Source organism: Prionailurus viverrinus, chromosome C1 (genome assembly GCF_022837055.1).
Source record: "Prionailurus viverrinus isolate Anna chromosome C1, UM_Priviv_1.0, whole genome shotgun sequence".
NCBI classification, from domain to species: domain Eukaryota; kingdom Metazoa; phylum Chordata; class Mammalia; order Carnivora; family Felidae; genus Prionailurus; species Prionailurus viverrinus.
In genome coordinates, this window is record NC_062568.1 from 118,037,321 (window position 1) to 118,065,006 (window position 27,686).

Sequence of the window (27,686 nt, forward strand, 5' to 3'; positions counted from 1 at the left end):
GCCCTCCAACATGCATACTTCCTCCACTAACACCCTCACCAGAGTGGTTCCTTGTTCATTTTATGAACTTACACTGACACATCATTATCATCCAAAGCTCACGGTTTACATTACGGTTCAGTCTTTGTGTTGTACATTTGATGGATTTGGACATATGTACAATATGTATCCACCATTAATAGTATCATAGAGAGTATTTTCACCGCCCTAACAATTTACTGTTCTCTGCCTACTCTTTCTTCCCTCCTCCTAGTATGTTATTTGAAAAAGGAAGAATTTTTTTTAAAAATACATCTTGCCTCAGTGTGGTTCATTTTTTCATCTGGTTCTAAAGCTTTCAGTGTATCAACAATAAACTATCTGGGGCAATAATTTAATAGGTACAAGTTCCAAGCTGTTGACATGCATATATAATAGTATCAAAGCCCTGGAATTTCAGCTGCAGTGCCCTTATCAAATAAACAAAATCCCTCCTGGCTGAGGGTTCTCAGAGGCTAGTGAGAATTTAATTTGGGGCTGCAATTCTAAAAGAAAAATATATTCTTAGTGATGTCTAGGACCAAATGGAATATTGGTTTCATTAACTAAAACTTATTGTTAGCTGCTTTTTAATTTATTTACTTTTTAAATGTTTATTTACTTTTAAGGGAGAGAGAGAGGGAGGGAGAGAGAACGAGTGGAGGAGGAGCAGAGAGAAAGGGGGACAGAGGATCTGAAGAGGGCTCTCTGCAGTGCTGACAGCAGTGAGATCATGACCTGAGGCGCTTAACCAACTGATCCATCCAGGCACCCCAGCAGCTTTTTAAAATTCCAAATAAACTATTGTTTTCCCAGTTTCCCAGTTTTTGACCTAGAGACACTACAAAGACTCAGAATGTACTTAAAAACTTAGCTCTATACAGTTTATATTCTATCATTTTCAGTAATAGCTAAGGCTTAAAAGCATAAAGATATGTTTTAAATTAGGATCAATATTATATAAAACAAAAGATGGCACTTCCGAATATTTTGCTTTGTTTACTCTTTTAAAAGTTATTTTAAAGTAGCTCTTAGAAACTGTTTTCTCTATTAGTAACCAATTACAAATTTTGTCAGATATAGACAATAGGTGGGAAAAGCAGGCAAGTTTGCTTTTTTAAGTACAGCAATTTCATTCACTCACATTCATTCTCATGGAAGATCTAATTAGCTTTATTAAATGATTCATGAATTGGGCAGCATCCCATGCAAATAGAAAGGAGCTTCCAGCAATTACGTTTTAAAAATTTTATCAACTCTAAGGAATAATTGCTCGAAAACTTATTAAAGTAATTACATAACATACATTTAATGTCAAAGTCTCTCCTTAACCAAACTTTAGTCAGGCTCCTCTGAGCCCTCTCTTCTCAGCTAGGCCTTGATCTTGGCTCCATCCTATGTCCTGTCTAACCCAATCCTAGCAAGAACCTGTTGTCATTTTAGTGAGAATACCCCCACTTTAGGTATCTGATCAAGTTCCTTATCCCCCACCTTTGATGCAGAAGTCCTCAATCTGTCTTTAGTAAGGATCCTGTTAAATCAGTTAAGTAAGAATCCCTCCACCCTTATGTGTCCTCTTAGTAATTTTCCATCCACTGACCCCCTCATTCTGCTTGCTGGCTATAGATCCCCAGTTGTCTTTGCTTCATCTGGAGCTGAGCTCTAGCTCTCTCCCCTAACACAAAACTATTGAATAAAATCGTCTTATTATTTTTTTAATGTTTATTTATTTTTGAGAGAGAGGGAGACAGAGTTTGAGCAGGGGAGGAGCAGAGAGAGAGGGAAACACAGAATCCGAAGCAGGCTCCAGGCTCTGAGCTGTCAGCATAGAGCCCGATGTGGGGCTCAAACTCACAAACTGCGAGATCATGACTTGAGCCAAAGTTGGACACTCAACCAACTGAGCCACTCAGACACCCCAAGTCATTTTAACAAGTATCAGAAGAATTTTTTCTTTAACAGGGTCATCATTATATTTTATGTCACCTAGTATAATGGTATATAAAAATGACAAACTTAAGCATAAAATTTACAACAGACAAGAACCAAAAAACAGCTCTTATCTATTTTATAGTTAATCTTTCCCAACCATTCCCTCTATGCACCAAGTTACAAGGAAATCATCCATTAGTTCTTATTCTGGACTCTTCTAATATAAAACATCAGAATGCTGGTAAAAAGATTTCCAAGTATACACCTTAGTGTTCATTTAGAAGTTCAAAGTCAGTGGTAAGCCTTAAGACATTAACTACTGAACAGGAAAAAATTTTAAGTACTGACTCATTCTCAGTGAAGATTTAAAAAGTTGAATTACCTTAAATCCAAAATTGCACTGATATTCATATGGAAGGAGGTAAAAGACAATACTTGTTTTTTGTTTTCTTTTTTTTTTTATTTGAAAGAGAGAGAGGGAATGCAAGCTGGGGAGAGGAGCAGAGGGAGGGAGGGAGGGAGGGAGGGAGAGGGAGGGGGAGAGAGAGAGAGAGAGAGAGAGACAGAGAGAGAGAGAGAGAGAGAACGAACCTCAAGCAGTCTCCACATTCAGTGCGAGGCCGATGAGGGCTCGATTCCATGACCCTGGGATCATGACCTGAGCTTGAAATCAAGTCAGATGCTCAACCGACTGAGTAACCCAGGTGCCCCAAAAGGCCCTATTCATTTTAATTATAGGATCAAAATGTCTAGATCAAGAACTGAGGAAGTAGAAAAGTCTGAGATATAATGTTCTAATGAGTCAGAAAAAAAGATAAAAATGTGTGAAAAAGATCACATAAGCAACTTGTTGTTTAGAAGCTTAAATGTGTTAAAACACACACATTCTCATCCCTTATTCTAGGTTACTGGGCAGACAGGTAAAGGGTTCCAAGTGCCAGATATACAATGGGCATCATTTTGGAAACAAAAAGACCAATTTAAGAAACTCGGGAAAAATTCACACCATACACTTTGAGATTCAGATGCTTGAGAGCAATGACTGAAGTCCAAAAGGGTAGAGTTTGGTGGTGAGAACCTATGCCACATGGAAACAAAAGTACTGGGAAACAGGAAGCTTCAGCCTTCAAGATCCACTGCATATCTGGCATGTTATGGCATTCTAATTCAAAGGTATGTCTTTTTACCAATTTTATCTTCAAAAACTTTTGAAGTCAGACCTGGTTTTACAAGCCAGCTTTAATATTTCATTGCTTGGGTCTTAGTTTCTTCATATGTGGATATAATACCTGCTCATATCAGACTGTTTTAAGGATCCAGTGAGGTAACATGAGATGGACTTAATACATAGCAGATACTTAACTTTCTTTCCCTAAGCAAATGCCTACATGTTACTGAATTTTGAATAACATGTTTTCTTTAAAGTTCAGATCTTTGTGTTTACCAATTTGTCCATTCACTCAAAACAAAACAACTTACTTAAGAGGAAGGATGGGATAGATGTGGGCTGGGTTGGGGAAAGACACTTTAAGGAAGGGGCAGGTGAGATCTAAACTGAGCTCTACAGAGTGCTTTAGATTAGGAGGCGGTGGGGGGGGGGGGGAGGTGGGTGTTACAAATGAGGGAATAGTAAAATGAAAAGAGGTGGGAGGGGGAAACAGTCTTTTGCAGGCAGACCAGTTTGGTAGAAACAGAGGATTTATTTGGAGATAATAAAAGAGAAGGGTAGAGTAAGATGAGTCAGATGGCAGTAGTTATGCTAATATCAAGTCTGGTTGTATCTGTAGGTAATGGAGAAGTGCTGAAGCTTTCTGAGTGGGAAGCTCCATTAATAAAATTAGACTGTTAGTAATATGGAAGTACTGGAATCCTTAATACAGCCTCACAAAACCTGGAAATCAGTCTGTCCTCTAAGAGTTAGCTATGAAATCGGGGAGCCTGGGTGGCGCAGTCGGTTAAGCGTCCGACTTCAGCCAGGTCACGATCTCGCGGTCCGTGAGTTCCAGCCCCGCGTCGGGCTCTGGGCTGATGGCCCAGAGCCTGGAGCCTGTTTCCGATTCTGTGTCTCCCGCTCTCTCTGCCCCTCCCCCGTTCATGCTCTGTCTCTCTCTGTCCCAAAAATAAATTAAAAACGTTGAAAAAAATTAAAAAAAAAAAAAAAAAGAGTTAGCTATGAAATCAAGTCAGATGCTATTAAAGTGAGATTTATTCACTCATTCAACAAATATCTGATAGTGTACTACGTGTCAGGCACTGTTTTAGGCAATGGTGATGCACCAGTGTATGGTTCTTGTGGAGCTTACATTCTAATGGGTAGAGAGACAACATTAAATAACAGAGATAACATTAAATAAACTACATTAAATAGCCAGTGACAAATGCTAAAAAATAAAAAAATAAAAAAATAAAGGAACTTAAGGGGATAATGAAATGTTAGGATTTGACAATATATAGGGTAACCAGAGAAGACTTCACTGAGAAAATGACTTGTGATGAAATAGCTGGAGGAATTAAGGGAAGAAGGAAGAGAACTCCAGACAACAGAGCAAACACAAAGACCATTTAGGTGAGAATGTGTGGCTAGAACAGAGAGGAGCAGGGGAGAATAGGAAGGAGATGAGGTGAGAGAAGAAAGCGGTAAAGACAGAGGGACTTGTCGTCAGAGTAAGAACTTTTATTCTGAAGAAGATGGGAAGCCAATGGAGGATTCTGAGCAAAGAAGTGACATGTTCCAACTTACATTCTCCAACCAGTGTATTCTGGGTGCTGCACTGCAGAGAGCCTGCTGGGCAGGGAGGAGGAGGCAAGAGTACCAGCAGGGACACCAAAGAGAAGACTACTGCAATAACCTAGGAGAAATCACAGTGGCTTCTTCCAGAGTGGTTGGAATAAGGGGGTGGTGAGAAACCGTCTTTTTCTGGGTATAGTTCGAAGGCAGAGCTTACAAGATTTGCTACTAGACTATATGTATTGTGAAAGAAACAGGAGTCAAAGATGACACTAAACTTTATGGCCTGAACAACTAAAGAATAAGTATGTCATTAAGAGGGGAAAGACTGCAGGAGAAGTTGTATGTAATACGCAAATTTTTGATACTTAAGGGTTTCCTTCCAGCTATGTAAAAACAATGTCTGCTGCTGTTAAAAGTTAGAGGGTGCTCTGCCCAAAGACCCTACATGGTCTTGTGTTGGGTATATGTCCCTATTAAGGAGGAAAATGCCATTAAAATGTTCACCTATATAGTTAAAATGTTAACCTGTATCGTTAACTTCCCTCGTTCCAACTCCACACTTCAAGTGTGAAAGAACTATAATTTGATCTCCCATGTCCCTGACCTACCTGAAAGAAAGTTTCTAGTCCTTTCTATATTTATTTTTTTAATGTTTATTTATTTTTTGAGAAAGACAGAGCATGAGTGGGCAAGGGGCAGAGAGGTAGACACAGAATTCGAAGCAGGCTCCAGACTCTGAGCTGTCAGCACAGAGCCCGACGTGGGGCTCAAACTCATGAGCAGTGAGATCATGACCTGAGCAGAAGTCAGACACTTAACTAACTGAGCCACCCAGGCGTCCCCTTTCTATATTTGTTAAATTAGTTGTTCTGCTACTTTTATACATTAGTTTCATCATAGGCTGATGAATATAATCATATAATATAAGTTTGTTCCTGAGAGATTTAGTTTTAATATCCTGATGAATCAAGTTTCTGAGCTAAAAGGCAGAAGACTAAGATTTGGATAGTGGTTCCGGAGTTGCAGTGGAATTACTGGGAAACTTATTTAAAAATAGATTCCTGGGGCACCTGGGTGGCTCAGTCAGTTAAGCGTCTGACTTCAGCTCAGGTCTGATCTCACCATTCCTGAGTTCGAGCCCCATGTTGGGCTCTGTGCTGACAGCCTGGAGCCTGGAGCCTGCTTCTGATTCTGTGTCTCCCTTGCTCTCTGCCCCTCCCCCACTCGTGCTCTGTGCTTCTCTCTCAAAAATAAACATTTAGGGGGAAAAAAAAGATCCTGAGCAGTGATCCTCCCAGATTCTGATTCAGTTGGTCTAGGATAGAACCTAGAAATCTGCTTTTGAAAGCAGCACACCAGGGGCACCTTGGTGGCTCAGTTGGTTAAGCATCTGATTTCAGCTCTGACCATCATCTCATGGTTCATGGGTTTGAGCCCTGTGTTGGGCTCTGTGCTGACAGCTCAAAGCCTGGAGTCTGCTTCGGATTCTGTGTGTGTGTGTCTCTCTCTCTGCCCTTCCCCCACTCACACGCTGTCTCTCTCTCTCTCTCCCTCTCAAAAATAAACATTAAAAAAAAAAAAAGAAAGAAAAAGAAAGCAGCACACCAGCAACTCTACTGTAGGCAATAATGTTCCAAGGTACTGCTATATGATAACATTCTTAAGAGGATGATGCTCTTCACCTTGTCATGAGGACTATTATGATCATTAAACTTCTAAAATCAAGTGTCTTAACACTCTGAGTTTATAAGACATTTCAAATACTACTGGTAGCACACTTGAAGAAACTCAAAAGAGCACCCAGCTAATTTAGCAGTAATTACAATGTAGTCACAACCAAAGAACATCAGTATTTTAGTATCTGTAGAACTATCCATGTCACTATACCATTAAACTTGATTGCTGTTTAGGGCTGTGTCATTTCAGTAGAATTATTTGCTACCTTAATTTACTACCTACTGTCTATTCAAAGGGATTAAAGTGGGTAAGACCACAGGTCTGGAAGCAGATTATCAACACCGAATCTGCTCGACTAATTGTGAACACTGGTTCATAGTTTTTTTTAATGTCAAATGTGCCTCAGTTTAGTCAACTGTAAAATGTGGATAATACAAATACCTATCCTGTTGGAATGTTTTGAGACAAATACACGTTAATACGTGAAATACTTAACACATAATAAGCACTTAAATGTTACTTAGATGCAAAACAAAGAATTCACAAGACAAAGTTCTCATATGTTCCAATGAACCTACCACCTTTCTTTGAAATCTGGCATTATGCAGTCTTCTTGCTTATGTTATAATTGACCTACACTACATCATATGATCCATTCAAATGAATATTTCATCTCATAGACACTGCTTAACAATATGTAAGTGCAGTTATAGCAATAACAAATTTTACACATACTTCAAAACTTAATAGTGTGAAGAACTGTGGTAAATCAATGAAAAATGTAGAGAGAAAAAAGAGGCAAAGAGAACAATTAAGAATGTTGTTAGAAATAATTCAAGCATCAGAAAAGGTCCTAAATGAAGATTAGCAGAAGGAATGTGGACTGACTGGATGTAATGTTAAGTAAGTATATTTGTATACGCATAGAATAGAAAATATACAAAAGAATACTAGCTGCCTCTCAGGAACTAGGTGGCTGGAAAACAGGGGTGGTGGGACGTTTTACTCATGCTTTGTCCTACATTTTAATTTTAAGCATGTAATCTGATTATAGTTCCTATACACCAAAAAATAATTTTTCTCAAAAATACTAATGGAAATGGAGGAACAGAATCTAATGACAGGAAGAATTTACAGAACTGGAATACTAATTGAACACGAGAGAAGAGGCTAAGAAGGAAAAAAAATGATGCTAATGTTCTGAGCCTGTGTGACTACAAGGGAACAATGATGAGATGAACTGAAATGCAAAGGATCTGCAGGAGGTTCTGATAAAGGGAAAAGGGAAAATAACAGTTAAGTGCATATTAAAATCATCACCTAGTTCAGAAATCCCCAAGTAGTTAAATTGTCTTCAGTATCCTGACTGATTTTTCCTACCCAGGGTTTTTATTTTCAGGAGCCGATCCACATAAGAAGTTTTTTTCTTTTTTTGACATGCAAGAAAATGAGAGAAACTCATGCACCTGAGGAGAAAAGCACAAATGATACCTAACCTTATAGTGTGTGTTTTTCTGAGCTCTAAAGGAGAGAACTTAAAGCAGATGAAGGAAATACTTCTATTAGGGGTTCTGCAAGGCTAGATGTATATGTTCATAGTCCTTTTGGTATGCATAATACTTTGTAGCTTTATGGGATTTACTACTAAAACGGCTCCAGAGGGATCTAATGTTCCCAGCAGTGGCATGGCAGATCATCAGTAATGGCAGCAGATACTTAGACACAATGAATGCCCAAAGAAAAACCCAGAGTGTGGACACGTTCCTGAACTCAAGAAATACCTAGAGATTACCAGAAATAATTGGGAGGTGGGATGAGGGACCATGAGCTGGGGAAATATGAGAATGAAGAAAGGTGTGATTGGTTGGTCTCCTTTGTATCAAAAGGTTGTCCCTACACTATGTACCTGGTCCTATGCTAGATACTAGCATAAAAAGATACGCTTTCAGTTACAGAAGAATTCACAGTTCTGTTATCAGGGCAAATGTGCAAAAGCAGACAATGACAGAAACTCCTGAAACATTTTAATGTCTCAATTTTTAAAACAAAGATTTTTTTTTTTTATTACAGTTTGTAGAAGTTCATTAAACTTTGTTGGGTTACCTTGACCCATTTCTCCTTACCTATTTTACAAGAAAACTGAGGCCCACAGAGATAAGTGATGTTTCTAGAATCACACTGGTGGCTATAAGCTCAACAAAGAGAGGCCAAATCTCCTAACATTCAGAATCATTCTTTCCCATTACATCACAATATTTCAACTATAATTCATTAAATGGATACCTCTATTTTGTTTTTTTCACTCATGGTTAAATGGGAAAAACAGTAAAGTGAAAAAAGCACGGCTTCTGAATCAGACAAACCTGGGGCCTGATTTTTTGACAAATTATGCTACTTTGCTTAGTATTAAGGCTGGTCCTAATAAAAGAGCTAGATACTCTGGAAGAAATTATAAACCTACACCAAAGATTGGGCATCTGAGTTTGCACCTGTTTATTAGGCTTTATGCTCCTGTCCAAGGATTTTGTGACAGATTCTATAAATACTACTCAGCAAAGCTAACTGAAAAAAAGAGAACATAAAAGAACAACAGTATTAATACTAATTAATGACTTTTAGAAAATACCTATAGCAAATAAGCTCTAGAGTTTATCCTGTAAGGGTAATAACTCATCTAGTAAATTAAGGATGTAATACATAATCAAAAAAATACAGTTTAGAAGTATATTTTTCATGCAGCAGCTAGGTAGCTCAGTTGGTTGAGCGCTGGACTCCTGATTTCAGCTCAGGTCAGGATCTCACAGTTCATGAGTTCCAGCCCTGCATTGGGCTCCTCTCTCTCCACCCCACCTCCTCAAAATTAATTAATTAATTATTTTTTTAAAAAGGTGTATTTTTCATAAGTTGTGAGCCCTCAAATTACCATTTTTCACATCTTTCCTCAACAATTTTGATAAACCTGTTCCAAAAAGTGCCTCAAAGATGACATAGTTGTCTAAGCTTTAAGCATTCGTTTCTCTCTTATGGCATTTTTGAGGTTGTTCACAAATATTCTAATAGTTAAGCTGAAGGGGAAAATATGCTAATTGCACTTTTTTCAGCCTTAAAATTCTCTCTGCAATTATTTTTTTTAAATGCTGAATCATGAAATAAAGGAAACAGTCAGTGCAATGAGCCCAAACAAGTAATTCTTCTCACATTTCAAATTTCCTAATTATGGTATCTTGTCACTTTGGTCCTGTTAAGCATGTGGAACTGAAGAGTCAGTGACTAGAAGAGTGTAGCTCATTCTCAGAAACTGAACTCGAGGACAAAACTAAAAGCATTTATTTCTGCAAGTTATTACACTTTCAGCTTCCTGTTTTATTTAGGCAGCTCATCATGACCATTTCAGGTAACAATGTAGAAGTTAAAAAACCCAACTTCCTCTTTGTAAAGTGATAAAAACCTAAGCAGTTACTTATGAGAATGGCTGATCTTACTAGCTTTTATAGAAATACTTGCAAGGAAATCAGAGACTATCAACACCAAATTCATCTCTGGGTTCACTGCTTTCAGGAAATGCAACAAAGATAAAAAGTGATATTAAAATATATTCCATGTGATGATATATACGCCTGAAAAAAAAACTCAAATAAAACGCAGCTGAGATCTTAGTTAAAAAGAGGAAAAAATGGAAACTTTAGAGTTCCTTCAAGGAAGAATCTATACAAATTATGGCTGAAAATATCTTGATTTTAAAAATTTGTAAGTGTCTTGGTTGTGAAAATTTTATAGGACAAGATCTCACTTAAGGGTTACTTACTGTTTATGAATGCTAAGATATTCATAGCAACAAGTCTTGTTGGAAAAATACTTCAATTCCTGAATTCAGTTAAAAGGAATTAGAAGCCTGGAGGAAAAGGGCTCGGTGTAGGTACGAAGCTAAAGGAAAACTGAGGTAATCCTAGATATCAAGGCCCTTTCTTTTTACTTAGAGATTCACAACAGAGAAATACAGATCAAGTTCTGTCTGGGAATAAGAACCTAACAAAATTTCAGTAATCTCAAATCATATGGATTATATGAGACTTCTTAGTATCAGCTATTCTTAGTTGTTCACAATAATAAAGAAATGTGGCTAATCTAAAAACTGTTGATGAAATATGAAATTCATCAGCATTTTGGGGCAGATTTACAGTACTAATTTTGATTTGCTTGCTGTTTCATTATTAATTAATATTACGCAACAAAAGAAGTATGCTGGGAGATAAGAGGACACTTCACAAATTTACTGTTACAAAATTAAGACTATTGATGTTATTAAACATTGTCAACATCCAAAGACATCTCGATTTGCGCTTTAAAATACATGTATATTTTCCCAAGTTTAATTAAAAGGGCATTCTAACTTAGCCTCAAAGACAAAAACCCACAATACTGGTAAATGTAGTATTGTTTGGACACCATAAACTTTGAAGTTTATTGTTATTTAAGTTTTTAGTGAAATTTTGCTGTAACAATATTTTTCCTTAAAATAAGTGAGCCATCAGTTGGGCTAACAATGTTTCGTTATTCCCGATTTTTACTATAATTTCATCCGAATCGTAACTATTTACCTTAGCCAAGACATTTTATCATGGACTTCTCTTCAGCGTTAATTCATATGTAAGATGCTCTTTTCTTCTCTAAGTTTTACACGAGAATTTTCAAGAACGAGAAAATTTAATGCTAAAGTATTGTTCAATGGCTTGTGAACGTTTACCACATTCTCCAGTATTTCAAAATGACATGCTATACGTAGGTATGACATATCAAATTATTCTGTACGGAGTACTCCTGGATTATAAACAGTCACCCCTCTGTCATCCCCATCTTATTAAAAAAATAAAGAGCCCAGATATATTTACAGAGCATGCAAGAGTGCACATTTTGTAACAGCCAATGTGGGAAACAAAAGACATAATTCTTGTCCTATAACAAGTCACCTAGTGAAATCATTCTAATTTCTACAGACCCTTAAATCAAGTATTTACTGAAAAGCCTGAAAAGTGTTAAGAAATGTGTGCAGTTGTCAACAAAAAGTTATTCTACCTAACGCAGAATATGCTCTTATGTTTCAAATACTTTTTAAGAAGTAAATAAGCACTTAACACGCTGATAAATTTAACTATAATCAAAGACCACACAGTGGAGCATCGAAGAAGGCACGATGCTTTGTCCAAACTTGAATGTGTTAACATGAAGTTTATGTGCTATATTAAACCTTTACAGAGTTAAAAAAAAAATCCTCTGGCTATTCTCGATTTGTTAAGAAACAGAAAACTATTTTTCAAAAATTACCGTTAATAGGATGTAAGGCGCAAGGGATGGAGTCATCGCGGGCTTACATACATGCACACGATCAATCAAGGGACTGTCTACAGAGAAGAGTGGTGTTCAAATTCTGAAGCAAATGTCCTGAGGCTTACACAAATATTACTGAGAATTAGTTCAGCCGATCGTAAGCGAGAAAAGAGTGGAGGGACGGACAACACATGGGGACCTCTCCCTGTCGAAGAGTCGTGACAGCAAAATCACTTCCTGAGGAAGGAGGAGCAAAAGGGAAGTTAAGAGGCCACTCTGACCAGGAAGTGACTCGCCCTAAACTAGCCTCAATCATATCTAAAAATGGGGGGATGGGGAGAGCCCCGACAGCTAAAGGCGGTAAAATAACTGCTTCCTGACACGTCCAGACATCACCATCGCCCCCTCTCTTAATTACAGAAAAGAGTCCACAGTCATGATTCAATAAGGCAAAATCACGTCTCTTGCAGGAAGGTCACTGGGCTGTGCCTCAGGCCCCGCAGGAGAAAAAGAGAGTTAAGGAATGGGGAACTGGGGCCACCGTGAGGCAGAGGAAAGCCCCTCAAGAGCAAAGCGTCCCAACTGCAGAGCGTATGCCAGCACCGGCCAAGAAGCTTCTTTTTCCTGGGGACACTGCCGGGGTTCCCACCACAGCCAGGTCGGGCCCCTGTTCCCTGTCGCGGGAGGAGGCAAGAGAGAGAGGCGGACCCCTTACCTTCTCCTCATCCGACACCCGATCCTCGAAGTCGGCCATCTTGGGCTGCTCTGGCCCAGCCCGGCCCGGGCGCGAGGCAAGCCGGGAAGGAAGCCGAATGATGGAATCACCGCGGGGGCCGTCGGAAGGACCCGCCCGGAAACGCCGACCGAGAGGGCGCCATGTCAGTTACGGGCGAGGGTGGTGGCTCCGAGCGCGGGTACTCCAGAAGTCTCCGGCTGCCTTAAGGCTTTGCTTTAAATGATTTTAAGTCTAATAACTTTCTCACGGAGTTACATTCATTTTCCCATTCATCTATGAGACGACGGGAGCGTGATTCGACTATTCCTGACGCCCAAGCTCCATCCGACCAAATAGCAATTGCTACTGTAGGTTTTCCCGGTACCAGTGATCTCCGTGGCAGCCGAGTCCAAAGGGCTAAGTGCTGCTCGGGCCCTGGAACGGTCAGTGGCTTTTCCAAACCCAAGAATAGGGTGAAAGGTGACCCTCACTCGTATGGAAGCAAAAACATTTCACTCCGAGGTCACATTTCAGTCCAGTTCCTCCAGAAAAGGTGCCGCTAACCACCCCTTCCCGCCCTTCGAAGGAAGAGGCAGCCCTGGGATGCTCCTCCACCTTCCAAATTTTCTTGGTCCGCGTTCCCTGAGACAGCCTTCACAGAGGCCAACTTCAGGTCCGCCACTATCCCAGGATTCCCGCCTCCCGGTTTCCTGCCCTTCTCCCCTCCCAGCTCCCAGAGCCTGCGGGTGCAGCAAGATGGCGGACGGTGACGGCTTAGGTGAAGCAGCGACTGCTGCGGCATCTCCTCCCGCACCTGCTCCCGGCCAAAGCCTGTCCCTGGGCTGGAGGGAGCGGCTGCGGGCTGGGCTGGCTGGGACTGGGGCCTCGCTGTGGTTCGTGGCGGGGCTGGGACTGCTTTACGTTCTGAGGGTCCCGCTGAGGCTGTGTGAGAATTTGGCAGCGGGTGAGAGGCCCAGACCTCCCTGGGTTGGGCGGGGGAACCAGGAGAGGGGCCGGAGACAAGGGGCCAAGGGCAGAGATTCTCTGCAGTCACTGGAGGGCTTCGGAGATTGAGACGGTGGTGCGCGACCTAGTGGGTTCTTTTTCTCTTGGGCCGCAACTCCCCAGCTGATTGTCAAACCTGGGCTGCAGATACGGGCTCCTCCCTTGAGCTCTTAAGACCCGCCCTTTCTCTTCTGTCTTCGTTTACCGATGAAAAGCCACCTGACAAGCTGTAAGCTTCAGGTAGTGAAACAGATGAGAGCGTCTCCAGATTGGCTGCAGAATTTATATACACCCCACCATTGGTAGGATCCCTTGAAAATCATTCCTTTGAGTCTCGCCGATTAGCTGAGCGTTCCCACACCTAGACAACAAAGATGAGCGCTCTGTATTCAAAGGCCTAAAAGGGGGAAGATGCCATGATCTTAGCCGACCATTACCATGTTTTAAGATAGTTCTGTCAAGAAATACTTTTCGTGGTATTTTTGTCTGTTCTGTGCTTTAGGCTTGAGTAATAGAATAGTCCAGGAAGTAAAGGGAAAGGGAACCACAAACAGTAGTCGGTTCTTAGTTCTTGCTTTAAACATTTGTAGAGAGCTTGCTATGTAGTCTGAGCTGAAGATACAGACATGGAAGAAGTGATGATCCCCGTGGATTCTGCAAATACTGTCCTTTACCTGTAGCCAGGACAAAGTGGATGGGAGCCAGGCCCTCTTACCATGTCATTACAATATTTTCACTCAAACTATGAGCAAGATGAAAGTATTTCTGTTGTGTGATGACTGTGACTAGCAGCACTTGTGGTTTATTTTCTGTAGCAAGGCAAATGTCCCCTTTTCTATTTCACCAGATGACATGAAATACTGTGAGATAATGTTCTGAAATATTTTGGACTTTTCCGAACTTAGGTTTTATGTAAGTTCAGTCAGATATAACTAACACACTAAAACAAAAAAATTGGCCTTCCTAGACTGTTTGAAAGAGCTAATTGAATTTGACTTCATCAACGTAGAAAAATTATTTTTCTACATATTAACGAGATACACCACGTAGGTGAGAGTAGTTAACTATGATAGATTTTTATTTATTTCTGAAACCCGAAGTATTTATGAGACAGTTATTTGAAGTGAAGAGTCTGGTCCAGTCTTTCAGTGAGTCAGGTGCAAGGAGCTCTCAGTTTGCTGTTATTCTTTTGGGTTTATTTTGCCTCTCTAGTTGACATACCAAACACATCTACATGCTGTTTCCTTCCCTCTAATTTGAAACACTGGTTTGTATCTCACCAAAATAATTAGGGAGTGGTTTTACACCTCATTTGTAACAGAGTGTTTAGTTAATCCTTAAAGATTTGTAAAACTTGTCGAAGTTATGATTTATAAGTTCTTAATTTTCTCAAAAGTAAACTAAATTATCTCATTTTGATTTGCTTATTTAACAAATCATCAGTTTAAAATGCTACCCTTACAGAGGTGCCTGGGTGGCTCAGTCGGTTAAGCATCCGACTTCAGCTCAGGTCATGATCTCAGGGTTTTGGGTTCGAGCCCCATGTTGAGCTCTGTACTGACAGCTCAGAGCCTGGAGCCTGCTTCGGGTTCTGTGTCTCCCTCTCTCTCTGCCCCATCCCCACTTGTGCGTGCTCTCTTTCTGTCTCTGCCTCTCAAAAATAAATAAATGTAAAAAAAAATTTTTTTTACGCTACCCTTACATGTCCTAAGGCATTTTTTTAATGTTTATTTTGAAAGAGAGAGAGTGTGTGTGTGCGTGCGTGTGCACACACACAAGTAGGGGAAGGGCAGGGAGAGAGAGAAAGAGAGAATCCCAAGCAGGCTCTGTACTGCAGACTCTGGGCTTTATCTCACAAACTGAACTGTGGGATCGGGATCTGAACCGAAATCAATAGTGATGCTTAATGAACTGAGCCACCTAGGCACCCAATAGAATGATTTTTAAGTTACGATAGAATGGGAATTTAAAGTAGCTTTTTAAAAACTACAACTTTCTCAGATGAATCTGATACTAGATATTAATACTATTTATATTCCTCCACTCATAAAGACACCTGCCTATTTGTAACTTGAATACTTTGAATTTACATTTTTTTAAACTTTGGTATTTTGTTTTCCTTTTGGCAGTGACAGTATTTTTAAATTCACTGACGCCCAAATTCTATGTGGCACTTACAGGAACATCTTCTTTGATATCAGGACTAATATTTGTAAGTAGTTTCCATTTCCTTCATGTTTTGGTATTTATCTAAAGATCAAATCTCTATATGGTTACAATAATTGTAAATACTTATAGATCAGGATTCTCAACATGTGTTCAGCATTTGATAAAACACTGCATCTTCCTCTCCACTTTTAGAGATTGGCAGTATTCATGGTATTCATTTGCATATGAAACAGTATTGTATACTGTAAGGGGCAGTGGTTAGAGGTGGGTTGCCAACTAAATCCTTGCAGGGCTCAGTTTAGTAACAAAAATGAATGAAATGGGCAGAGTGTAAAAATTAAATTCTTATTTATTTTAGGACTGGGTAATTTGGACAATGCATGCCCCTTCTAAAGGGGATAAAGCTAGTTGCTGCCATATAGGTTTGTAGACCGCCATTAAGAGATCTTCCAATTTTTCATATGATTTCAAAAGCATCTGGATGCAACAAGTGTATCTCCCAATATTTTAATCTTGGCAATGTTGGGCAGACTAAAAATGTGTGTCTTGAATTCAGCCTATAGGTTGTCAATTATCTTCTCTGGAGTGTTTAAGGGCAGAGTATTGGAGCCAAGCTAACCATCACTTTTTTTATTTTTTAACTGTGAGAGGAGATTTTTTTTTTGAGGGGGGGGAGGGGCAGAGAGAGAGAGAGAGAGAGAGAGAGAGAGAGAGAGAGAATCCTAAGTAGGTTCCACACTCAGCATGGAGCTGGATGGCAGGCTCAATCTCACAAACCCTGAGATTGTGACCTGAGCTCAGATCAAGAGGTTTGACACTTAACCAACCTAGCCACCCAGGAACCCCAGGAGCTTTTAATTGGAGTAAACAGCTGACATACAATATTATATTAGTTTTCATAACGATCTCTTTAGTTGTGTGACTTTGAGCAAGTTAATTAACTTTTCTAAGCTTTAATTTCCTCATCTAATAACTGGGAATGATAATATCAACTTCATAGGATCATGAAGACTAAATAAGATAAAGTGTGGAAAAGCTTGCAATAACATGGTATCTAGCTCACAGTAAGCACTTAATGAATTTTGACCATTATTATTCAGAAAAGTGTCATGATAAAGAAACCTATTTAATTTTAATTCAGCTTTCCCTTGTTTTATTTGACTGAGATATCATTTTCAATTAAGAAATTAAGATCTGTGTGTATAATCTCTATTAAACATCCCTGGGAACTAGTGTTTCCTAGAATAAACTTTGGAAAAACACTGCTACAGATTAAAATCTTAGGAAGTATGGCATGCATAACCAATGAATTTTTCTATGCTTTTTTCTCATCTCTAGATGGTGCTCTTCTATTATAGTAGAAATAATGGCATGTGTATTGGAGTGTTTTCTGTTTTGTTTTAATAGGAACTGATACTTGGCCATTTTGTTTAAGTGAAATGCTGGCCAAGAAAGGGATTTTTGTATCTTGACTTAAAAAAATTACTGAGGAATTTAAGGATGAAAACTATGTGTTAATATAGGTAAAGTAGTTAAAATTTACTGATTATAAAGCTGACTCATTGTTAAGCATGTTTTAACATATTTAGTCAGTAGCATATAAAAGTCTAAATAAAGGAAATGAAAGGTCTTTAAATAACTGATGAGTGGGAAAAGCATTAGTCTTGGAACTAGAAGGTGTAGTTTTAAGTCTCGGCTCTGCCACTTACTAGCTAATAACTTTGGACAAGTCACATAAATTCTCTAAGTCTTAATTTCCTCATGTATAAGAGGGGGGAAACTTACATATATATCATATAAGCATGAAACACCTAACATGTATATTATATATATAGTAGTTCTTAAAATTTGTTATTTTTAAGAGTTTTAAATATACAAAAATTAAGAAGTTCATACCATAATAGCATTGTATGGTGACAGATGTACACTTGTGAGCATAGCATAGTATAGAGAAGTCGAATCACTAAGTTGTATACCTGAAACTAATATAACATTGTATATCAACAATGCTCAAATAAAAAATTTTAAATAAATGAATTAGGTGCAGTAAGAGATTAACAACAGTAACTAATAGTAAAATAGAGTGGTTATAACAATATACTTAAAAAAAATAGGAAATTCAAGTAACATTTTCAAGGTTAAACTTTGTCATTACCCTTATAATATTGATGAGTTGTTTTTTTTTTTAAGTTTTTTTAACGTTTATTTATTTTTGAGACAGAGAGAGACAGAGCATGAACGGGGGAGGGTCAGAGAGAGGGAGACACAAAATCCGAAACAGGCTCCAGGCTCCGAGCTGTCAGCACAGAGCCCGACGCGGGGCTTGAACTCACAGACCGTGAGATCATGACCTGAGCCGAAGTCGGCCACCCAACCGACTGAGCCACCCAGGCGCCCCTATTGATGAGTTTTTATCAGCAAAGATTATTAGGTTTATAATTTCTCTTACCCACTGAAATGAGGAAGCTAGCTATGCTGTTTGTATTACTTCCACCTGAGGGGGTAGGAGGTCATGTGCTTGGGAACTTGAAGAATAGCAATGAAGCCGGTTGTTTAACAAATTCTTACAAGTGTAAAGATTACTCTTAAAGTAAAACACAAAACCCAGTAAGAGTGCATATAATACTGCTTTCTGTTCTGTGGAATCAGGGAAAGTTCCCTGAGGACCTGTCATTTAAGCTGAAACCCAGAAGAACCAGGCAAAGGTAGTTGTGAATGCTAGAGTGTCCAAATATGAAACATTCTGTTAATTCAGCACAGAGAGCTTTTTTTTTTTTTTTTAAGTAATCTCTAGCCCAACGTGGGGCTTGAACTCACAACCCTGAGATGAGGAACTACGTGCTCTACTGACTGAGTCAGCCAGGCACCCCTCCCCACAGAGAGCTTCTTTTGATTACTTTTTTTTTTTTTTAAGTTTATTTATTTATTTTGAGAGAGACAGAGACAGCGCAGTGGAGGAGGAGCAGAGAGAGAGGGAGACAGAGAATCCCAAGCAGGCTCCACGCTGTCAGCAACGGAGCCCAATGCGGGCTCGAACTCACAAACCGTGAGATTATGACTTGAGCCGAGACCAAGAGTCGGACGCTTAACTGACTGAGCCACCCAGGCACCTCTTGATTACTCTTTTTATAACAGTGATAAACCATGAAAACAGAAAGAAGTGAATATCCTGATTTTTAAATGGTTCAACAGGAGAATCAACCTCAACCTACATTAATTATACTGCCAAATACTGAGTAGTACTTCATTGTTCAAAAGGCACTTAAAATTCTTGTTAACCATATTTAATAGATAGGATATTGAGGTTCTGAGGGGCTAGAGGTTAAGTGACTTGCCCAAAGCACACAGGTTGACTGGGAGTCCAATGTGGTCTCTCTAACCTTAGTCCAATGCTTAATCCACCATGCTAATTGTTTCAAAATTGTTTTTCTTTTCATTATGCTACAGATAGAATAAATTGACAATGTGACATATCAGAATTAGATTACTTACAGATTAAATGCTTCTTGCTTGTGTGTGTGTGTGTGTGTGTGTGTGTGTGTGTGTGTGTGTGTGTTAAGTAATGTCTGTAGCCAACATGGTCTTAAACTCATGACCTGGAGACCAGGAGTCACATGCTCTGCCAACTGAGCCCTTGTTTCTTAGTTTTTAATGTTTCATTTATAGATATATTTCTTATAGTTTTGCCTAAGCTTGTCTAAATTTCATGACGAAGTTGTACTTTTACCTGACATATATTATTGGAGAATCTTGTGTTTGGCTTATTTTTTGGAGGGAGAGTGCATTTAGTGTGCTGAATTAAATAGGAACATCTTGAAAGATGTTTTAATTTGAGCTCATATTTCTGGTGATCAGTTCTACTTTAAGGATTTTTTGTTTGTTATAGATGTTTGAATGGTGGTACTTCCATAAGCATGGCACGTCTTTTATTGAGCAAGTATCTGTGAGCCATTTGCGACCTCTGATGGGAGGAACGGAGAGCAGTATTTCAGAGCCAGGTTCTCCTTCTAGCAACAGAGAAAGTGAAACCAGCAGACAGAATTTGTCAGGTAACTATTTAATATGTTTTCAGAACCGTATGGTTAAGATTGTGTTTGTCTACGGGAGACAGAAAACTCAAAACAGAGAGAAATTTATCTTTCATGAAAATATAGGTCATCTGTGGCTGATACGGAGAGCAATGATCAGATACTCAGTCTCCCATCTTGTTAGCCTGCCATCTCCAAATGAAGTTTTTCCTTGTGGTCCAAGACTGTTACTCTGGTTTCTACCATCATATCCACATTCCAATCAGCAGAAAGGAAACTAGGCCAGTAGGCCACCTTTTCCCCCTATTCAACCCCACAGCAGCCAAGGATACTCTTCAGAGTGTTACATACTATTTCAACTTACTTCCTACTGGTCAGACCTTTGCCAAATGGCTGGCCACAAGTAGCTATATAAGGCAAGTGAGAAATTGTTAAACGTTTTCTCAGTGTACATATGCTCAACTAATAATTAGGAGATTTTATTACATAAAGGAAAGAACAATTAGCCATCTCTACCAACATAGCAAAGTTAGAAAAATACTTTTTCTTCTTAATATATTTATAAAGACATCAGGGGCGCCTGGATGGCTCTGTCGGTTAAGCGTCCGACTTCGGCTCAGGTCATGACCTCATGTCCGTGAGTTCGAGCCCTGCGTCGGGCTCTGTGCTGACAGCTCAGAGCCTGGATGGAGTGTGTTTCAATTCTGTGTCTCCCTCTCTCTCTGACCCTCCCCCATTCATGTTCTGTCTCTCTCTGTGTCAAAAATAAATAAACGTTAAAAAAAAATAAAAAAAAAAGACATCAAAATCTCAGTTATTCACATATGGATACCCCATTGTCATACTTTAATTGTAGGCTGTTCTTTTATATGTAAACAGTAATACAAAGTAAATATCATTGAGCCTGGAGCCTGTTTCCGATTCTGTGTCTCCCTCTCTCTCTGCCCCTCCCCCGTTCATGCTCTGTCTCTCTCTGTCCCAAAAATAAATAAACGTTGAAAAAAAAAAAAAAAAGTAAATATCATTAATGATATACAATTATGAAAGTAAAAATTTGAGGGCCAGATAGAAATAATATTTTTTGGATTATTGTTCCTTTAATTTGGTATCAGTAAAATTCATATAGTGGGTGGGTGGGTGTTGACCCCTTTTTTCCTCTTTCATAAAATAATTACAGAACTCCTAAGAATGAGATATATTGAGATGAATATGACATAGATCTGTCCTCAAGAAGCTAAGTCTAGTATATAAATAATTAGAACAATAATATATAGTCTTACTCCCTGTTGTAGGATTGAGTATATCTTTACATATGGAGAGTGAAGACACTCCCTACCTTGCACTCTAGCCTGTGTGGTTTTATGATATTTCCTCTTCTTAGAACGTTCTTCATCCAGCAGCCTTCTACTCATCTTTTACCATGATTCAGTGTCAGTTCAAATGTCACCTCCTTTCTAAAGCCTTTTTTAATTTATTAGAAAAATTTAATTACTTTCTTTTTTTCTTCTCTTAGAACAAAATGTATCTCTACTATAGCACTTATCACACAGTTTAGATGGTAGTTTACATGACTGGACTCTCATGTGACATTCAATTCATTTAAACAAGTTAGTTCCAAATGTTGCACTAGGCTCCAAAAATACAAAAATGAATAAAGTTGTAAGAGTTCATATTTTATTTTATTTTTTTTCTTTATTTTTTTTAAATGTTTTTATTTATTTTTGAGACAGAGAGAGACAGAGTATGAGCAGGGGAGGGGCAGAGAGAGAATGAGACACAGACTCTGAAGCAGCCTCCAGGCTCTGAGCTGTCAGCACAGAACCTGACGTGGGGCTCGAACTCATGGACTGTGAGATCATGACCTGAGCCGAAGTCGGATGCTTAACCGACTGAGTCAACCAGGCGCCCCAGAGTTCATATTTTAAAATGAAAAAAAAACTGAAAACCAAATGGATAATCACATTGTAATATGGTAAATGCCATAATTGAATTATGAACTAATGTCATGAATGAACTATGAACTATGAACTATGTCACGTATGCTGCATGACAGCAGGGGTGATCCAGGCCGTGTTCATCTCTGTGCTAACTAGCTAGCACTGTGCATAGCATACAGTGTCTATACAATTAATGTTGGTGAAAGTAAGATTTAACTGCATTTGATTAACCTAACTTCCCTTTTCTTTCCCTTTGTTTTTTAGAATGCAAAGTATGGAGGAACCCTCTAAATCTTTTCAGAGGAGCAGAATATAGGAGGTATTACATTTTGCTTTCAGTAGAATTATGGCATTAGTTTTAAACTAAAAAGTATTATGGAAACATTTGTTTTATAAATATATCACAGCTCTTCTAGTTGGAGACATTGATACATAAAAAGGTAAAATGATGAGCCCAAGGTTTAGTTGGCAGCATCTTCACTGTATTTACATTTTTTTAGTTTATTTATTTATTTTGAGAGAGAATGTGAGCAGGGGAGGGGCAGAGAGAGAGAGAGAGAGAGAGAGAGAGAGAGAGACTCAGACTCCCAAGCAGGCTCTGCACTGTCAGCACAGAGCCCAACACAAGGCTGGATCTCACCAACCATGAGATCATGACCTGAGCCGAAATCAAGAGTTAGACACCTAACCGACTGAGCCACCCAGGTGCCCCTAAAGATTTTTTTTTATTAATTTAAGTAATTTTTACACCTAACATGGGGCTCGAACTCGTGACCCTGAGATCAGGAATTGCATGCTCGTCCAACTGAGCCAGCAGGCACCCCAAGAAATTTCTTATCTTAGTATCAGGAACACTTATGCTTCCTTTTTTTTTTTTTTTTTTTTAGTGTTTGTTTATTTATTTGAGAGAGAGAGCACGAGCAGGGGAAGGGCGGAGAGAGAGGGAGACAGAGAATCCCAAGCAGGCTCCATACTATCAGCGCAGAGCATGATGCAGGGCTTGAACCCACGAACCATGAGACTATAACCTGAGCCAAAATCAAGAGTCAGGTGCTCAACTGACTGAGCCACCCAAGCACTCCATGCTGCTGCTTTTTTTTTTTTTTTTTTAAGTGTATTTATTTATTTTGAGAGGAAGAGAGCATGAGCAGAGGAGGGGCAGATAGAGAATCCCAAACAGGCTCTGCACCATCAGTGTAGAGCCCAATGTGGGGCTTGATCCTACAAACTGTGAGATCATGACCTGAGCCAAAATCAAGAGTTGGATGCTTAACTGACTGAGCCACCCAGGTGCCCCATTGTGCTTCTTTTTGAATGATTAGTTTCTCTTAAAGTCTAAACTGTATTGATGATCACTGTGTGGATTTAGAAAGCTTAAAGTCCTATTGTAGCCAACCGTTAGCAAAGGTACAAAAGTCTGGTATGTATTTCAGTTAGCTTCATTCCAGGCTCCACTGTATGGCCCAATTTTTGCTTTTACTGAGTCTTTTTTATGTGCTTCTAATTAGGGCTATTAATATTGTACATTATATTTTAACTGCTTTAAATCATTTTGGGAATAATGTAGATCATTAATAAATATTTTTTTATGATTTTACAATAAGTAGCAAAACTTTGCTGGGGTGCCTGGGTGACTCAGTCAGTTAAAGTGTCTGACTCTTGATTTCAGCTCAGGTCATGATCTCATGGTGGTGAGATCAAGCCCTGCATTGGACTTTGTGCTGGTTGCAGAGCCTGCTTGAGATTCTTTTTCTCTCTCCCTTTGCCATTTCCTTGCTTGGGCACGTGCACTCTCTGAAAAACAAACAAACAAACAAACAAAAACAACTTTGCTAAGTGAACAGGGATTTACTTTTTCTTTTTCCTTTATGATAATTTCTCAAAAAATAGCTAAAAACTTTAAATAGCAATGTAATTTATACTATTAAATTACTTAAAATCTTTGATCATCTACACATAAATAACACTTATAATGTACTTTTAAACTGCTTTTTTTTTACATTTTAAAATGTATGCATATTCACTGTAGAAAATTGGAAAATAAAGAGATGCATAAAAAAGAAAGTAAAAATCACCTTTTCCTATCACTAAATGATAAATGCAATTAGTATTTCCATTCAGTCTCTCTTCTATATGCATGTATAGAAACAAAACTTGAACATCACAATGTGTATATAATTTTACATCCTTTTTTTCTAACACATGAATTTCTCACAGAACCTTTTTATACAGGAATTTCTTCAAAAACATGATTTTATTCTATTCTGTTACATGGAGGTACCATACCTTACCTACTGCTCCCTATCTGGGTCACAGATTATGTTTCACTATCAACATTTACATTAGAAGGATATCTGTATATATAAATATTTAACCTATGATAATTAAACACCTATGATTACTTCCTTAGAGTTGATTTGTAGTACTGGGGTTCCCGAATCAAAGGGTATGAACTTTGTCTTCCTGTCTCTTCTTTAGTATTTTCTTTTTTTAATTATGGAGATTTTCAAAAATCAAAAAAGTAAAGAATGGTATGATAGAATTCCATATACCCATTTCCTAGCTAGATATGAATATTTTTAAGACTCTTAATAGATATTACCTAATTCATTTTTGGAAAGAGAAATGTATATGACAATTTATATTTATACCAGCAGAATATGTGTGAGTCCATGTTCCATCTCATCCTTGACAATGTGTATTTTCCAATTTATTTTAACAGGTGAAAAATAAAAATTCGTAAATTTAATTCACAATTCATTACTAATGAGATTGGACCCTTAAAAAATATATTTATTAGCCAGTTTGGTAACTTGTTATTAATTATTGTGGGTTTCAGGGGGATAGGAAAGTTTAAATTTCTAATTTAGTAAAATCTGGAAAAAGTTTCTATTTTATCCTTTTCAAGTCCTTTGCTGTTCTGATAATCTTGTAAAAATCCACCTATGTTTTCTTCTAGTTTCTTTGTAGTTTTACTTTTAATAATTCTAATTCACTGAAAATTTAAGTATATTTAGTAAGGTATGTATCTTAAGTCAAATTGTTTTATCCCTTCAAATCTAATTTAGAAGCACTAATAGTCTAGCCTTTTCCGGTTTTTTTTGTTTGTTTGTTTTGTTTTTAATCCACATCCAAATTAGCATATAGTGCAACAATAATTTCAGGAGTAGACCCCTTAATGCCCTTACCCACTTAGCCCATCCCCTCTCCCACAACCCCTCCAGTAACCCTCTGTTTGTTCTTCATATTTAAGAGTCTCTTATGTTTTGTCCCCCTCCCTGTTTTTATATTATTTTTGCTTCCCTTCTCTTGTGTTCATCTGTTCTGTATCTTAAAGTCCTCGTATGAGTGAAGTCATATGATATTTGTCTTTCTCTGACTGACTAATTTCACTTAGCATAATACCCTCTAGTTCTATCCACGTAGTTGCAGATGGCAAGATTTCATTCTTTTTGATTGCTCCCTCTTGGTTTTTGATGTTTTATTATCATATTCGAAGTAGTTTGTATAAGTTTTCTCTTATTTTTCTGATTATAATAAACTTTTGAAACATTCTGAAATAGAATTTGTAGCAATATATTTTTGCATTTTAAATAGTGTTTGTTGTAGCAGATAGAGGCTCTCTCATGTTCAATTTACATATTTTCTTGTATTTTGGTAAAGATACACTTGGGTGACTGGTAAAGAGCCACTTACCTACTATGACATGAATTTGTCAGCTCAGGACCATCAGACCTTTTTCACCTGTGACACGGACTTTTTACGTCCTTCAGACACAGGTATGTGTCATATCTGTTCATGGGGTAAACAGTGGTAATGAAAATTGTTTTAAAAGCTCTTTAGAGTTACTTATTAGAATATACAAATTTATTTGGCTTGGGGTTGTTTGCATCATTGATAAGAGACCCAGATTAAATTGAAACGAATTATGAGTGTACATTAACTTGTTACACTACCTACCCTTCTTACAAAGAATTTAAAATATTTTATAAAAATATGAAATCGCTTCTTTTGTTACCTAAAAAACGTTTCAGATCAAATACAGCAACTGCTCATGGGAAATTAACACGTGAAATTATATACATAAAGGAAGAGTAAGACAAAGTGCAAACACTGGGGCATGGCATGTGGATTAGAATGGAGTATATTTTACCCTAGTCATTAGTTAAGGGTGCATATAAAGTAGTGGAAGATCATAGAAATGTCTATATTTAGGTGTCTCAGTCTTCTCTATAGAAGACAGTATTGAGATTCTTAAATGCATGGTTAAAGACAGGGACCTTTATCACAACTATTCTTTTACTTCAAATGCTCTCTCCCTTCTTATCTATCCTCCTACTTTTATGCTTCCTGCTTTTATCCTTCAAGATCCAGTTAAAAGTCACATTCTAGAAGAACCCTTCTCTGGCAACTCCAAAGTTAAACAGTTTATTCTCTGTAGTTCTATAGTCCATGCCTCACTGAAACAATTCTAGTTAATTTATTCAACCACAAACATTTACTTGTTAATTTTATCATGTTGCTTCAATGTTTATCTTCCCTAATAGGGTATGAAACTTTGGAAAGCAGGGACTGTATTCTCATTATCTTTGAATCCTTATTGTCTAGCACATTGCCTGGCATACTGTAAATATTAATATTTATTCTTTGATGAAAATATGAATGAATGACCTTGGTGTCACAGACGTCTTAAGCAATTTCACTAGTAATAGCTAACACTCGTATAGCACTTATTATGCACCAAGCACTGTTCTAAGCAATTTGTATAAATGTTCTGACTTAATCTTCCCAATCATTTTATGAGTTAGGTACTTTTATCAGCCTCGGAAATAAAGGAATGGAGGCAAAGGGAATCAAGTAACATGCTCTAAGTAACCTAACTAATAAATGATAAAGTTGGGTTTCAAATGCAAGTCTGACTCTTAACCACTATACTAGTGCTGCTTCTATTCACCACAGTGATAGGCAGATGAAAATCAACAACAACAAGGGTCTGAAAAATAGCCAGTTTTCCAGCATTAAAGTGAGTTCTTTGTGATCTATATCTGCTGGGTTAAATATACTAAGGGTAGATAATAGCAGGAAAGCCAAGCATCTTTGGAATGGTTACATAAAGTGGTTTAATTGCAAATAGAAGAAAAAGAAATTGCTTTATGTTTATATGCTTAGTGTTTATATTAATGGCAAAAGTGTCATATTTGGGGAATAACAGAAATGGAAACTAGTATTTTATGTTAACTTTAAAGACTTCAAGAAATGAAGGCTTCACCTCCTTCTCACAAGCAGAATTATAGACATTGGTGGGCTTTGCAAAGAGCAACCATGGCTATCCACTAAAGCTGTGCTCTTAGGACAGTTTTGCTCACATACCTCCTAAAGGAATTTTGAGAAACTATGTATCCTTTCACACATTTTTAACTTGATATCATAAGATTAAATAATTGTAAAGAATATAATTTTTGACATGTTACAGACAGTTAAAAATAAAACTAGATTACCCTATATTTGGATATATCTCAAGTAATCTAATGACTTGATACCCACCATTATCCATTGAAAAAGACATGAATTAATACTCTTTAGCAGTAGAAAATTTTATAAAGTCTGTTTTCTTCTTGAACTCATCCATTTTACACCTCTAATATAATTTTATTATAATTATTATATACTTGAGAATCTTTTATTTATCACACATGCTTTTCCACCATAAAAATTATTTGCATAAGTTTCTTAAAATTTAAATTTCCTTTGATCATAAGTTCTAAATGATATCATGTACTTTAATTATATTTTTTGTCAAATCCTTAGAGCTACATATTTGGCTTTTTTAACTTTGGAAAATGTCCTCCATATAACCTAATTGGCTGGGTGAGTTCTCATTATCAATTCTATCAACCAAACCAGACTGACTTTCTGACAGAGAAGTCTGACTTCATTTTTCAGGTCAAATAAACATGCTAACATGCATCCCTATGACAGCCATCTCTCTTCTGAATTTAGATTCTAAGATAGAAAGATAGATAAGTCTTGGAGCTTTGCCTAGAGCCTATCACTTGGCCAAAATAAGATTCCAGTGCCTTTAGTATCCTTTACTAGTGCCCCCTTTGCTTGCTGTGAGGAGACCTCCCCTTAGGAGCAGCGCATTCTTT

At 37.9% G+C, this 27,686-nt stretch overlaps 2 protein-coding genes across 8 annotated transcripts in view; one reads left to right on the forward strand and one right to left on the reverse strand.

Annotated features, from left to right (window-relative positions):
* The window catches only part of CAPZA1 (capping actin protein of muscle Z-line subunit alpha 1), a 49,890-nt gene extending 37,052 nt beyond the window's left edge, over nt 1-12,838 (reverse strand). The window contains exon 1 of one of the 2 annotated variants that reach the window (XM_047869336.1): nt 12,399-12,838. In XM_047869336.1, the coding sequence (XP_047725292.1) occupies nt 12,399-12,437 (39 nt within the window). In that variant the 5' untranslated portion in view covers nt 12,438-12,838. Of the gene's footprint in view, nt 1-11,680; nt 11,921-12,398 lie in introns of those variants that run through there. The other variant, XM_047869337.1, reaches the window with a different exon arrangement.
* Nucleotides 12,718-27,686, forward strand: part of ST7L (suppression of tumorigenicity 7 like) — a 219,636-nt gene continuing 204,667 nt past the window's right edge. For 3 of the 6 annotated variants that reach the window (XM_047869325.1, XM_047869326.1, XM_047869330.1), the window contains exons 1-5: nt 13,150-13,362; nt 15,533-15,615; nt 19,459-19,621; nt 21,802-21,856; nt 25,201-25,316. In XM_047869325.1, coding sequence (XP_047725281.1) covers nt 13,155-13,362; nt 15,533-15,615; nt 19,459-19,621; nt 21,802-21,856; nt 25,201-25,316 — 625 coding nt within the window. In that variant the 5' untranslated portion in view covers nt 13,150-13,154. Of the gene's footprint in view, nt 12,842-12,989; nt 13,072-13,149; nt 13,363-15,532; nt 15,616-19,458; nt 19,622-21,801; nt 21,857-25,200; nt 25,317-27,686 lie in introns of those variants that run through there. The other 3 variants (XM_047869329.1, XM_047869327.1, XM_047869328.1) reach the window with 3 other exon arrangements.